Here is a 15055-nt window from a genome sequence, read left to right on the forward strand (position 1 = left end):
AAGCATTCACACAGTGACCAAGGGCTTCTAACTAAGACAGTGTGGTCACCAAGAAATTCTAGGGAGCCGCAGGCAGGTCTGAGGTACCAACCTAAAAAGGCCGCAGAGGCCAACCTCGATTGAATGAAAATAATGCACATTTTTGCTGTTATTATAGTTGGTCCAAACTCTATCAGACTCTATACAAGTCACTCACGATATGTATTTTCATTAATTTTTAAAATCTTGACTATACTGAATGCAGTGAGAAACAGTAATTAAATTGTATCAGCAATTATATACTTCTTGTTTTCAAAGGAACTGATTTTTTATTATTAATATATAAAGTATATGTATTAAAGGCCAGGAATATAGCTCAGCAGCACAGTGCCTGCCTGGCTAGCCCAAGGTCATGAATTCAATTCTCAGAACCAAAAAAATACATATATATACACTAGATGTATAAATATAAGCAATTACTTAATCCATAAAATTTTTACTTACCCCAATACCTTGTCTGCAAACAGGTTATAACATAAATTAAATTATCCTTTATTTATTTGCATAAATTATTTGCTGGAGGCGAAGCTGAGTCTGTCTACATGTATGTACAGACTTAAGCATCTGTATTAGAGAAAGATGGGAGGGAAAATTTCTAATAAAAAAATTAAAGGTACATCAACTAGTCACATACAGAGACCTGATTTGGACATTCATTCAAACAAACTGTTCAAACAGATTTATGAGACAATGAGGGAAATTTGAAAAAGTATCTGGTGACATTAAGGAATGGACAGTTTTGCATGTGAACTTATGCTTTTTTAAAAACCTTGATCTTTTGTGATACATAAGCAATAGTAGAGTTTCTTCTAAATAATCCAGGGGAGAGGAAATGGATGGAGAAGGATTAGGACTGAACCTAAGAGTAGACATGAAAAGATGAATATGTACCACCATTGCATGCCTGTTTTGAAATATCTGTGATTAAATTTTAAAATAAGACAGCCTACTAAGAAAAACCTGAGCATTTGCCTTTTTAGAATACACATTAACTGTTTTAGGCTCCTTGATGTACTACACACATCTCAGAATGGGAGGCATTTATGTCTTCGCATAGCTAACTCTTCTCTGCTCTCCTTTGCAGCTTGCTGAGTTCCAGGGTTTCAGAGTGGGGTTGTTTGTTTGTTTTGTACCAGGGATCAAACTCATGACTTCGCACTTACCAGGCAAGTGCTTGAACCTCTAGCTAAATCCCCAGTCCTTGTTTTTTAAACTATATGGGATTTCATTTATAGGAAGGCTACAGTGGTTGGTCTGCAGCATTCAGCAAAAATTCCCTGGGTGCCTCCTTCAGCCTGGGATTAATTTTGACCTCTGCCTGCTGGATCGGCCTCCACCCTCACTGTCTCTCAGGGTTATTCTCTTCTATCTCCTGTGTCCTTGTCAACGGACTTCTAATCTGGAATAGGCTTATGTGCCCATAATGGAATGGGAGATAGTAGTTAGAGGTGAGCCAGGCAAGTGAAGGGTTGAATCACTGTGCTACTGCAGGAACTCTGGGTAGGCTGACTTGGTTGTGCCTGGAGGAGAGGGACTGGGACACCTGTGGAAGGACCTGAGCTAGACTTTGAAAAATGGATGAGACTTGGAAAGGGAAGAAAGGAAAGCATTTCAAGGAGATTTTTAACCTAAGCATGTTGGTTCAGATTGACAGGTGTGGCCTCTTCTGGGGCTAAGAAACAGACCTGGCCAGGGCATGGGTTGGGAGGAGTGTAAAGGCCTTTGAAGTCCTTGGCAGTTTGCGCATTGTGAGGCCAGGAAATACATCCACGTTCTGCTTTGTCTTGTTGAGACGGGGCAGATGTGCTGGAGAGGAAGGGAGTGTTTCAGTGGGCAGCGCCAGAAGCAGGGCCACCACCTGATCGGTCTGGTTACAACAGGAGAGTGAGCGTGGCAGCTGAGAAGAGCTGAGGCTGCGTCACCTGCAGAAACACTGTGAAGGCCTCACCCAGGGTGGAGGTGGTGCTATAAATCTGGGACTCCACTGCCAACTGTGGCCAGAGCCACTGGCCTGGCTCTGAAATTCTCAGTGTTGTGGGCACAGGATCCAGTTACAATCTGATGAGGCACTGCACCAACCAACAGTAATCTGGGCACTGACACATGAACTGTTTGCAGTTCTTGAACCCTAAATTCTACAAATAAAATAGTAAAAGGTTATGACCTATTTGGAAAAATGCAAATGCTGACTGGGTTCGATAATACTAAAGTATTGATACTGTGATTTTGTATCTAGTCATGTTTTAGAAATACATACTGATGCATGCACAGATGAAATATAGCTAGGTTTGTTTCAGAGTTATCCAGGTAGATGGTGAAGAGGGAAGCATGACTAGCCGTGACTCGTAAATTGTCCAAGCTGGATCATATAGGGTTCACTTCGTTCCTCTATTCAGTTGAAATTTTAAAAAAAGATGCTAGACTTTGGCTAATACAACTCCTGCACCCCAGAGCCTTGTAATTCATAGTTAGAAATCACGAGACATTTTAAACTGTGCCTTGTACAATCCCTTGTTACATTTCAAAACAGGAAATCTATTTACTGTGCTTTTTGCTAGAGCAGGAAAATTCGTGAACTGGAAAGAAATAATATCTTGATTTTATGGGGGAAAACAAACAGTGAGATACACATGATCTCCTTTGTCATGTTCCTGGGAAGAAGCCAGCCAATTTAAGAAGTAAAATCAAAGCCCAAAGAAAGCAAAGCCAGGTGTTTAGAGTCACTGGGAGTCAACAAGTGCTCTGAGAAGTTATTCTTTACAAGATTTCCTGGCAGCAAAGCCCTTGGCACATATCAAAGCTGAAATTTGTTTAAAATTCTGCAGTGGTGTAGCTGCCAACAGAGCTGGACCTATTGTGGCCACAAGCCACACGTGGACCAGACAGAGTCTGCCGCTGTACCCTTGATATTGGTTGTCCTAGTATCTGTCCCATGGCACCTCTAACCTACAAGCCACAAAGATAGGAGGTTGCTCTGACAATGTACCCAGCTGTTGGAGAAGGGGACAAGAGCCATCATATGCAGGACTCTAAGAAGCTACCTGGCTGGCAGGCCACCTCCCAGACTCCAGAGCAGAAATCAGGTACCTTTTCCACAAATGGTCCCAGACAGAACCAGTCCTCCTACAAGTAAGCTGGGTGGATACATTCTGAGTCTTTGCAAACAATCCCATTTTCTCCCTGTTTTTTGGAAAGGAAATAATATATGAAGGATTTGAAGTGAGCGCCTGCTTCCTTAAAAAGAACAAGCAAAAAGCAAGTATAAGTACCTGGTCCATATGTGAGGGCCTGCTCCATGCCAGGCATGGTAGGAAATACAGAGACAAATCAGACAGAGTCCTCACTTCCAAGGGACAGGGAATAAACAGGAGAGGGAATAAACAGATGCACAAAGTCTTCTAGATCAGTAATGAAACAGAAAGACACAGAACTTCTATGAGCCAAGCAAGGTAACTATTGGTAAGCCAAGTACTAACTTTGGACAAATTATTTAACTTGCAACTGCTCATCTATAAGGCAACTCCCATCTTGCTTATATCACAGAGTCTACAGCTCTGAGGATCAAAACTACTAAAATAATAACAATAATAGCGATCATGACAAATGGGGATGAAGAAGAAACAGGAGGAAGAATAGAAAAGACTATGATTTTAGATCCCAAGGTGCTCACTGGCCAGGACTGGGGCAGGTTCCTGATACAGTGCTCTGTCCACTCCCCGACCAGCCCAGGGGTACCAGGGTCCCATGCCTTCAATCCTAAAGCCAATTTCCACTGGGCACCTCATCACAGGACAGGAGCTGCCTTGGCATGATCAACTCTCAACTCATTCAAACTCACCAGGCACAGAGGGTGAAGGCACTTAGTCCTGACAACCTAATAAATCTCAGAGGTGGATAGCCCGAGGGACCTCCTGAAACACATCACAGTGCTTAGCCCTCCCGTATATGCCACAGGCAGTGGAGGCTTCTGCTGGAAACCTGATCTGCTCGAGGTCTTACATGGAGATGGTGGGACAGCCAGCACTGCAATCTTGTTTTTTGAATTCTTCTAGTCCTAGAGCTGCTTCTCTTTCTGAGGGAGATTTTACCAAAATTGCCTTTTCTGTCTTTAATATCCTTAGTCTTTCCTCCCTCCAAGTACCCTCATTTGGCCCTACCTTCCTATAAACAGTTTATTGGTCCTATCTTCCAATAAACAGTATTTGGGGCATGATTACAAAGAATTATTCCTCCCAGAAATCTTTTCTCAAGCTCTCTAAAAGTATTTACTAAATCCTGTTAGGCATGCAACCATGCTCACAACCTGGACTTAGAAAGCTGGAGAGAATTCTTGTGTAAGCACTACAGAAGCACCCTCTTAATAAAACCCATTTGGACTTCCACTCTGGAAAAGAAAACCCTTCTAACCCAGTTCCTTTTTAGGTGTATATGTAAAAAGTCTCATTGCTCCATCTCTTGACTTCCTGAGTTTTCTGTTCGTGCCTGACTGAAGCTTTACCACCCAAAAAGTGGGCCCAAGCAGTGCTGTGAGCACAGAAAAGCTGGCAGCCTCACTTGGAATGCCCTACCACCCATACTGTGTTCCTTCCTGACTCCTGGCTAGCACCATGTCTCATGGTGGCTTATTTGTGCTTCCCGCTGCCCCTAGAGCTGCTTCTGGCTGAGTAATTATCTTTCTCCACCTTGGCTCTTCAGTGACTGACTGCTTGCGTCTCCTCGGCCTCCCCTCTCCCTGGGCCATCATCTGGGTGTAGCCGAGTTGGTTTGAGTCTGGCACTTGGAGGCCATGGCTATAGCACACATAAGAAAGGAAACTGGTATCCAGGGAAAGGTCAGCCTGGAACTCTGAAATCCCTTGAGGCTCTAATGTTTCCAAAAAGGTACATGTAAAGTTGGACAGCCTGAAAATTTAATAAGAGTCCTGCTGGGTATCCAGCCCTGGAAAAACTAAACCTGGGACCAACTGTTCACAGCACTTTAAATGAACAAGAGCACCATGTATTTTTTCCCCCAAGTATTATTTCTGACTCTATCCATTCTAAATGAATTCTCCTATTTAGAAAACATGCATGGGGTCAAGATTCCATAGAGGCAGGCTCCCCTCACATTGGGAAGCAGTGCCATTGTCTGTGGGGGAAGGATCCCCGGAAGAGTCTCTTTCCCCTTTATTCTAGATGCCATCCTACCCTGCGCCCCATCCTATTGGGCCCCAGGTGGCAAAGTTTGATACCAACTCTGATACAGGCCACCGGGCACTATTTTCAAACTCAACACACTGATTATTTGCTTTTCAGGAGAAACCTCAACCATGGTTTAATTACCATGGGAAATAAGCTTTTAAAGATAGTTTTACATTCTTTAAAGATTTTTTCCCTGTGGGAGCAGAATAGCTTATCTGAACATGGAATGTTTGTTTTCATTTCCAGAGGAATGACTATCTGGTAGTTAGCAGAAGCTCGAGCCTTGGAGGATTTTGGCTTTTAAATCTATTCTTTCTCACTGACAGTCTGTCGATTACATTTAATAATTAGTTCATATACTGTCATACTTCTCCCTAGTGAGAACCCTGCATTTAGCTCTGTGCTTCCAGATAACTGACATTTTTCAAGCTTCCCTATCAGGCTGGGTTTTGTACTCTCAATGTGATAGAGTCAGTGGCCTCCAGGTTTTCCTGTCAGGGAGATCCTATCTGAAAATCCTCCAGCCTGAAAGACCTACCAGGAGCTGCATTCAGTCAGACTCCAGTTTTGCAGCCAGGCACAGCCCAGTAGATTCCCTAGAAGGCCAGCATGGGTGAGCATGGGCCCTGTGGTGTTTAACTGACAGCCCCAAGACTCAGAGCAATTCCTGGATGACTCTAGGAGCTCACTAAGCAGAAGATAAATTGCTAAAGTCCACAGTCACCAAGTGGGGAGTCCATGCACTGTGTACAGAATACAATTTGGGGAGTTCTAGTTTCTGGCATGAGCTACTAGAGAACTCTAGGGCTAACAGATTCCTTCACTCCCCACATTGCTTTTATGGCAAGTGGTCCTAAGGTATTTGCTGGACCCGATTCTGTAGCCTGGGATCTTTGGGTCTGAAAAAGTTTGCTCTAAAGATTAAGAGGAGAAAAGCAGTAATTGGGGGCTGGAGATTTAGCTCAGTGGCATAAGCGCCTGCCTTGCAAGCAGGCAGTCATGAGTTCGATCCCCGGTACCGATAAAAAGGAAAAAGACAAACAACAACAACAACAAACAAACAAAAAACAAATTAAAAAAAAAAAAAAAGAAAAGCAGTAATTGTGTTGAATGTAGAATTAGAAGGTGAGGAAACACCTTTTAGAAAAGGGACAAAACCATGCCCCTGAATCTCTCCTTCCAGGTCCTAATGGGGAGAAGAGCTGGTCCAAGAAGTACCCATCCTGTGGGGGCCTGCTGCAGTCTCCCATAGACCTGCACAGTGACATCCTTCAGTACAACGCAAACCTGGGGCCCCTTGAGTTCCAAGGTTACAATGTGTCTTCCAGTGAACTGCTGAACCTAACCAATAATGGCCATTCAGGTGAGACACCTGAGGGGTGTTCTGGGTTTCCCCTGGCTTCCTGAGGCAGCCAGCAGGAGCTAAGTAGGGGGAACTCTGAGCATGCTGAGGTGATGCTGCCAAAGATCACATCTCTCAGGATGGGGGAGGAATTTCTGGCACCGTTGGCTGCTTCGCAAGAAAGAATTCTCGATTATCTTAACTACTTGCAGGACCATGCAGTTCAGCTGCCGGGAGGGGAGGGGGCACCCAGGCTTTAGCGTCAAGAAAACCTGGATTTTGAATCTTGGTTGCCGTTTATGATCTATCAGACTCTGAGCATGAATTTTAATGTCCTTGAGTTTTCATCTGGAAAATGGACATAGTTATGAGCACTATGATGTCTGGAGATTAAGTGTGTCGGGATCTGGGGTACTATAAGTGTTTCATAAATATCAATTATTATGGCTGCTGTTGTTATAGAATTCTAAAGCTTGGGAAGTTCTTTCTCCATGTTCAGGGTTCTGATACGTGGATATGTAAACACACATCTATCAATGGCCTAGTTAATAGTAGTACATACAGCTTCATTTTCCAAAGAGAACTGTGAAGGTGCTGGTGCCACTGGAGTTGCTCTGGGCTACGGGGATGCCCTCGGTGAGCAACCAGCTTTCTGACCTGCAGGTCCACACCTCGCTGCAGCCACCTGCCCTGCGTTTGGAGCCTGGGCAAGGTTGCCTACCCAGTTCCTCTCACAGCACTCTGCTGGCCAGGGTTCTGAATGCATCTCCTCTATACCCCACAGTGAAGCTGTACCTGCACCCAGACATGTACATCCAGGGCCTTGACTCCCACCGATACCGCGCCATACAATTGCACCTGCACTGGGGGGACAGCAAGGAGCCCTTTGGGTCTGAACATACCATCAGTGGGAAGCACTTCGCTGCTGAGGTGAGTGGACAGAGAGTTTGGTAGAGGCTACCTACGGAGTGGCCAGGCAGCCCCTCCATCTAGCTGGTGAGTAGGTAAGATGAGGGGGTACTACTTGCAGAGTCTGGCACATACCAGCTGTTCTGGCCAGCCTACAGTTTATCTGCTGGGTCCCTGGGCCTCTCATCCCCAGAACATGCTGAGTTGGTCTCTATCTTTCACTGAGTGATGCAACTGAGAAGGCCGGGTTCCCAGAATGGCACAGTGGGATGTATGTACTCCCTTTCCAGACAGCGTCCTCTCTGTGCCGGTGGAGATCTCGTCTCTTGCCTGGCTGATGCATCTCATGCTGATCCACAGAGAATTCACCACTTCCCTCCAGCTTCAGTCTTTCTTCACATGTCATGCTGGTTACAAATGTCTTTCCATCCCATTTTTTTCTCCCCTGAGACATGAGTCATGCCTGTGAACAGGGGATGGCAGATACAGGGCCACTCTTCTCCTTGGCCACAAATTAAGGAACGACTGGCACTGTAATGTGTGAGACATCATGACAATCAGAGACTCACTGAGGTCTTTTGAGATGTCAGCACAGAACTTTGCCATGTCATCCTGAGCCACCAACCCAAAATGCTAGAGAAAAAGAGAAGAGACACAGAACAATTTTTCCCCATACCATAGGCACATGAGACAGGAGGGCACTGAGTTGCTCCATTTTGTTGCTCCTGTAGCAATGAGCTGGATATGTGGTTCTGAATGTTTACCAGGAAATAAATAAAAGGAGACAAATGCTGTCGATCAGCCAGGGGAGTGCATGGTACACACTGGGGTGACCATTCTCCTTTAACTGCTGAACTGCTTAATGCCTCAGGCTAAGCACAGGTCTGGTTACAAGCATGGAGGGCACCTGATCCTGGCCCAATAGGTCAGCACTACCAGAAGGTCTCATAGTTCACAGCAGGCCCTTCCCTGAAGCTCAAGAACTGAAATTTCTTCCAGGCTAAGGGCAGCGTTGAGACTTCTTTTTCTCTTGTGAGGACCAACGGAGTTAGCATGTAGGTTACAGGGCTTATCCATTTAAAAATAATTCTACTCACTGTATCTTCTGCCATTAAGACACATCACTAGACCAACAGCCTAGTGAAGAAGCACCATAATGCTGATACAAGACATCAGAGTGATCCTAAGTGGCAGATTCTCTAGAGAAAGTCTGAAAATAGTGGGTCTTCTGGATAGATTTTAAAAGAAGACTTTTAAATCTCTCAGTAGGGAATGCCTTTTCATTTATCTTAATACATTAAGAAAAGTACTCAGACAAGGCCACAAGTTCAAAGATCATCAATAAAAAGAAACAAGGACCCAGAACCATGGAATATTAGGCATTTAGAATCCTGCTATGTCTCAAATTCATGCCAGGCCACATCTATGGGCAATGTGACAGGCTGTTTCCTTTAGGGCAAAAGGAGGTGAAGCAGGGATCACTAAGAAATTTCTAATAGGGGGCTGGAGGTTTAGCTCAGTGGCATAAGCACCTGCCTTGGAAGCAGGCAGTCATGAGTTTGATCCCCGGTACCGATAAAAAGGAAAAAGAAAAAAAATTTCTAATAGAGGACTCCTTGAAAGAAGAAATAATTTGATACAGTTTTAAACATCCGAGAGGGCCACTTAAAAGTTCAAATGGGGACATTAAACCGTAGTCAATAAACATTACTGAATTCTATTTACAGATACATAAATGAAAAAAGGAATGAAAAAAAACATACAGTGATAAAAACCTCAATGTTTCAGTCTCAGGGGACCCTCAATAAAAATGCATGTTTTATATATATGCGTATATATATATGCATGTTATATATATCTACTAATAAAGATTTTTTGAAGGCCAGGCAGTAACACCTGTAGAGTTAAATTAGACTAGCCAGGTATGGTAGCACACACCTATAATCCCAGTACTGGGGAGGCTGAGGTAGGAGGATCACCATGAGTTCACACTCAGATTGGGCTACATAATGAGTTCAAAGACAGCTTACAATATACATTGAGACCCTCCCTGTCTCAAAAAAAAAAAAAAAAAAAAAAAAAAAAAAAACCAAGGAAACTCCCATAGGTCAGGCTAAACATCAGAATTTGTCACAACAATGGTTTTAATATTTTATTTACCTGGATTTGTTGTTGTTAGTTAGTTAGTTAGTTAGTTGTTTCATGTTTTTGAGACAATGTCTCACTATGTAGTTAAGGCTGGCCTTCAACTATGTAGCCCAAGGCTGGGCTCGAACTCATAGTGAGCCTTCAGCTTCTTGAGTGTTGGGATTACAGGTGTGCACCACCATGCCCAGGTTCCTAGACATTTTCCTTTTATACCAGAAATCAAACTCGCAACCTCCCACTTGCCAGGCAGGTGCTATGCTGCTGAGCTATATCCCCAGATAGACTTCTTAACCCCAAAAATTTTCAAAAACTTCACTTTTCCTTACTTTAATAGTGACAAGTAATTTGTTTTTGCCCTGAGAAGGAATAATTTGAGAATTTTATTTTGTAAATATTAAGAGTCTCATTTTGTGGCCTCTTCAAACATGGCTGATGAAACCCTTTAAAAAGCCATGTTGTAACTTGCTCCCTCTAATGTATAAACATGTTCATCCCCTGTGGATCCTTCAGTTACCCCTGGAGCTTTCCAGCCCCCCACCTCCACCCCAGTGCTTTCAGATCAAGTGCAAAGGCCAAGCTTGAAGCTGTCACACTTTGCCCCAGGCTCCAGAATAAATAGGAAAATCAGAAGAGAGAAGAGCTCCAAAGTTTCTAGGCTTTTTTGTGGTTAATATGAATAACTACCCATCCACCCATCCAACCACCTGTAATCATGTCTGTGGGATACGTAGCATTCACAGGCACCCTATGACTCTGGGACCCAATAGGTGGGTAAGGTAGCCCTGTAATCAAAAAACATTATTGAATTCTACTTACAGATACATAAATGGAAAAAGGAACGAAAGAAAAAAAGATACAGTCATAAAAACCTCAATGTTTCAGTCTCAGGGAAACCTCAATAAAAATGCATGAGACACTGTGTGTGTGTGTGTGTGTGTGTGTGTGTGTGTGTGTGTGTGTATACATCTATCTACTAATAAAATTTCTTTTGAAGGCCAGTGAAGGCCCTGGTGACATTTGCACTTTGGACAGGACTGAGGGTAACAGGAATGCTGGGGGTACCAGGAGGGGAGAGGCATTTCTGTTGAGGCAGGGAAGAATGCAATCTTTCTTCCCAGCTAGCTTCAAGTTTCCTCAGAAGCAAAAGCTCACATGACTGGTGGCTTTTCTCCTATCTCCCATTGCAGCTGCACATTGTCCATTATAACTCAGACCGGTATCCTAACTTCAGCGCCGCCAGTAACCAGTCAGGAGGTCTTGCCGTCCTAGCTGTCCTCCTTGAGGTAAGAGATGTTCAAGGGGATGTGCATGACATTTGTAGTAGGGATGAGACTGGGCTTTGGCATTTTGTTTTATGCATGTGAGTTGGTGCTAAGATGGGCTGTGTCCTCTGTCCAGAGCATGTGGGCTGGGCAGCAGAAATGCATATGGATATGTCTTTTGTGACATGGAAAAACAAGCTCCAATCTTCAGCTTTTTGTTGCATGAGTATAGAACCACCCAGCTGGGAAGCCCTGTGAGAAAAGGAATCACTGTGTCTTCCATTGGGTGCCAGGTCCAATTACAATTCTGGAATCTGAGCCCCACCTTGTAGAGAGACCCCAGGATGACTTCTTTAACCCCCAAATGGGATGACTTCTGACTAGCTTTCATTTTACCCATAACGAAGCCACACATACTTCATTTCCTAATATACTTCCTTCTCTGGCTTGGCTTTTGGGACCTCAGAACCCCCTAGCGGTCAGAGTTAGATAGACATGCTAGCCCCATATACCCTGAGCCCTACGTGAATACCTTCCACGAAAAGAGGACGTCTGTTGACACACGAAGGAAAGGCCATTACACTAATTCCGAGAGACTTCATGACTCACAGTCATCCTAAGTCAGCTGGGCCCTCCAAGAGGACCTCAGGGTGATGGTGTTACCTCCAGCCCAGCCCTGTGGACACCAACTAGCAGTCCAGGCTTGGCCTACAGGGTTCTATTCCAGCTCAACCTCCCAATCTCTGTTGCAGAGGGGCTCATTCAATCCATCATATGACAAGATCTTCAGTCACCTTCAACATGTGAAATATAAAGGTGAGGGGTCCCTGGATGCCTGTTCCATGTTAGAGCAGTCACACCTGCGCCAACAATACAAGGGGTGGGTGCTGCTAGCATTCTCCAAGGTAAGGGCCTCGGGTTGCTGAACTGTGTGCAACAGGACTGCAGGTGGGTGACCTAGAAAAAGGCGAATGCATCATGACATGGGCTCCCTCAGCTACACGTGTGGCTGCCACAGGGAGTGAGGATGACCTGCCCCTCCCTCAATGTCCCCCCAGGTCAACAGGTACGCATCCCAGGCTTCAACATTGAGGAGCTGCTTCCTGAGAAGCCTGCTGAGTACTACCGCTACGAGGGGTCCCTGACCACCCCACCGTGCAGCCCCACTGTGCTCTGGACGGTTTTCCGTAACACTGTGCAGGTTTCCCAGGAGCAGGTAAACACGGAGGCCAGAGTACATGCTGTAGCTTGGTCCCCACCATCAATTGGGCCATAGTTAATGACTGCTTTTCTTTGCTTAGAATCCCATTGGCAGCCATTCAGAACCTCTCTGATTATCAGTGGTGCCTGAAAACATTGTAGCAATATCAGGCTGAGCCTCAGAGAGGAGCTTTGGAGTCCTGCTCGGGAAGTGAATATGTGTCTCTCCGGTTCCTTAAAAGGACCCTTCAACTGTGTGGCTGAATTTGTAAAGACAGCCCCAAGTAGCTGGATGGTCTTGCTTCCCCAGGTGGGAGGGAACCTGGTTCCTTTATCTGTAGGGATAAATGCTGCATCAGGTTAAATCCTTTACCAAACAGGGTGCTGGGGTCACAGCAGCGAGTGAGTGGGGGTTGGTGTCCCCAGAAGCTCAGCCCCAGTGAGAGTCTCTAAACCTCTCAGGATCCAGATGAAGGAGTTGGTCGTTAGAAGCTCATGGGATCACCACCAGTTAGTGACAAACGTGAGAGCCACAGTCAGGTTTTCAGAGCCTCCAAGTAGTGGCTCATTCTTGTACTTCATGGCTACAAGCATGAAGAAGAAACCCAGCCCCTCGGAGAGGCAGCTGGGCCACCTTGCCCACTCATGCCCATCTTGGGACCGAAGGCACTGCTGCTCTTGCTCGTGACTATGAGCTTCTACCTAGAATGGCAGCAGGTGGGTGGACAGGAGTGAGGAGGTGAAGAACCAGAGCTGATGTGCGTGAGGGAGCATCTTCACCCAGCAACTCCCTTGGAAACCCATTATATCATCTCTGTGGGTGTGTGAAATGCCAGAAGGTGACAGCCAGGCGACCTGGAAACCTTTTACTCTCTCCTTGTCCTCCTTTGGTGGCCATCAGAACAAGCCCTGGGTTGTCTACTTTTAAGAGCTGGGTTCCAATTCAGATTCATGGGAGAGGCCCTCTGTGGGGCAGATTCTGTGGCATAATTGGGAGCTGGCACTCAACACTTAATACTTTTCACTGCCTCCCACCAGGCAGACACCCAAGGGGACTTCTCTTGTGTCCTTCCCCTGGGAATATCAGTCTGTCCATATCGGGTTTGTTTCTACATTCCCCTTCAGCTGCTGGCTTTAGAAACAGCTCTATACTGCACAGATATGGGTGACCCTTCCCCCATAGAAATGGTCAACAACTTCCGACAAGTCCAAAAGTTTGAAGAGAGGATGGTGTACATCTCCTTCCAACAAGGTGAGTGATACAGTGACAGGGTGGGTGGCCGGGGATGGCAGGATTGTGTGTGTGGTACTGAGTCTGACTCTGGCACTGGTGCCCTTGGAAGGCTGCCTAATGAACCAGGGCACAACCAGAAGGTATGGTAAGGGGCTTGTTACCAGGGTCTCCTTTCACAGCTCTGCACTTCCCTGAGCCCTTGTAGAGAAAAGCACAGGCCAGATCTCTGGGCCCGTGGGTCAGAGCCCTGGTTAGCTCTGGGAATCTTCCATAGACAGGCAAGAGAGGTTTTAGGGGACTTCTGCTCTGAGGGATGATCTGTCTCCTATGACACATGTTAGGCTCCTCACGTGGTTAAACTTCTGGCTTTTCGTCCTAGGCTTTCTTGGCATCAAGGGCTGCGGCCACCCAACCTGGGTTTACATAGATGATTCACCTACCACTAGCATCCTTCAGTGCTCCTTTGTAAGATCCTGACTCCTGGGCCTAAGTTAGCAGGGCCCATGAGAGATCTGAAAGCACCCTCACTCACAGTCGTTTTGTCTAATCTGCTTGGTGCTTCAATAAAAGCCCATGCATTCCTGTTCCAAATTGAATGAAGCATAATTTGGTTTATTCCTCCACTATGAAGGCCCACTCTTCCCTTTAAATCCATAGCTCCCAGAAGAACATTAACATTTTAGTTGTTCAGGACCTCCATCCGTGCTTCTGGAAAGGGATAAGGGACTCACACCCTTGGAGTTCACCATCTCACCATCTCACAGGTCTCTTCTGCCTTGGGGATCTTGGGTGTTCAGAAGCAGGTAAGGTCCACCCAGTCCCACTGCATCCTCTTATATCACTCATGGGCCAGCAGGGCCAGCTGTGCACATTTAAAGATGAAGTCATTAACCTACTTGTCAGAGCATCTGCAGTCCTCATCTTAACCAGGTGTACTTTTTGTTGTCGTTGCTGTTGTTCCTTTTTTACTACGTGAGATCATAACTATGACCAGTTATTTTAGCTGTGTAATGAAGACAGTTCCAAGGCCTTTGCAATGAAGATTTCAAAACCTGCCCTCTGAGCTGACCCATTTCCATGGTCAGAATTCTGTCCTGCTCTGTTGGTACTGAATTAAGAACTGCCCAAGAACTCATCTTTGTGTTCTTTCCAGATAGCACTAGTTAAGGTCACTTCACTCTTTTCCTCAGCTCAGTTTGAAAACTGAATCCATGAATGATGGCCTTTCCTAACACTGAGAATCTGTAATTAACAGTTTCTTTTCTAAGAAATGATCCAAATACCCAGAATGCTTTCCTTAGTGATCTATTTGGGATACAGCATTTTTTTGTCCCATTCTTCCAAGTGAAATACATACTATTTACAGTATAAATGGAACTAGTACAATACTTAAAATTTAAAAATACAAAACTCCGCCTTTTCTCACGTAGATCAGGTATAATTTTGCTTGTGATTTAAGGGCTTTGTGTTTTTCAGCTCTGCTTCCTGAGCTAGTTAGCTGTGTACATCATTGGGAACAAGGGAACAAATATTAGGAGTCCTTGGGTTGTTTTGTTTTGTTTTTGTCTTTTTGACACAATATCTCACTAGGTTCTGTAGCCCAGGCTGCTCTTGAACTCACAACAATCCTCCTGCCTCAACCTCCCAAATCCTGGGATTCCAGGCATGCACCACCACACCTGACTAAAGGCCTCATTTCATTTTCTTCTGTGGTATGGACACTAACAAGTACCAATCCTAA

The 15055-nt window shown here is 45.1% G+C and overlaps 1 protein-coding gene across 3 annotated transcripts in view; it reads left to right on the forward strand.

Moving 5' to 3' along the window:
- Ca12 (carbonic anhydrase 12) overlaps positions 1 to 15055 on the forward strand; it is a 49723-nt gene that overhangs the window by 24189 nt on the left and 10479 nt on the right. For 2 of the 3 annotated variants that reach the window (XM_063243548.1, XM_063243549.1), the window contains 7 exons: positions 1124 to 1205; positions 6403 to 6582; positions 7346 to 7491; positions 10806 to 10901; positions 11633 to 11696; positions 11939 to 12096; positions 13206 to 13332. In XM_063243548.1, the coding sequence (XP_063099618.1) occupies positions 1124 to 1205; positions 6403 to 6582; positions 7346 to 7491; positions 10806 to 10901; positions 11633 to 11696; positions 11939 to 12096; positions 13206 to 13332 (853 nt within the window). The remainder of the gene's footprint in view (positions 1 to 1123; positions 1206 to 6402; positions 6583 to 7345; positions 7492 to 10805; positions 10902 to 11632; positions 11697 to 11938; positions 12097 to 13205; positions 13333 to 15055) is intronic. The other variant, XM_013145571.3, reaches the window with a different exon arrangement.

This window comes from Cavia porcellus, unplaced genomic scaffold (assembly GCF_034190915.1).
Source record: "Cavia porcellus strain 051 isolate PalLab524CR breed Dunkin Hartley unplaced genomic scaffold, mCavPor4.1 scaffold_38, whole genome shotgun sequence".
Lineage (NCBI taxonomy): Eukaryota > Metazoa > Chordata > Mammalia > Rodentia > Caviidae > Cavia > Cavia porcellus.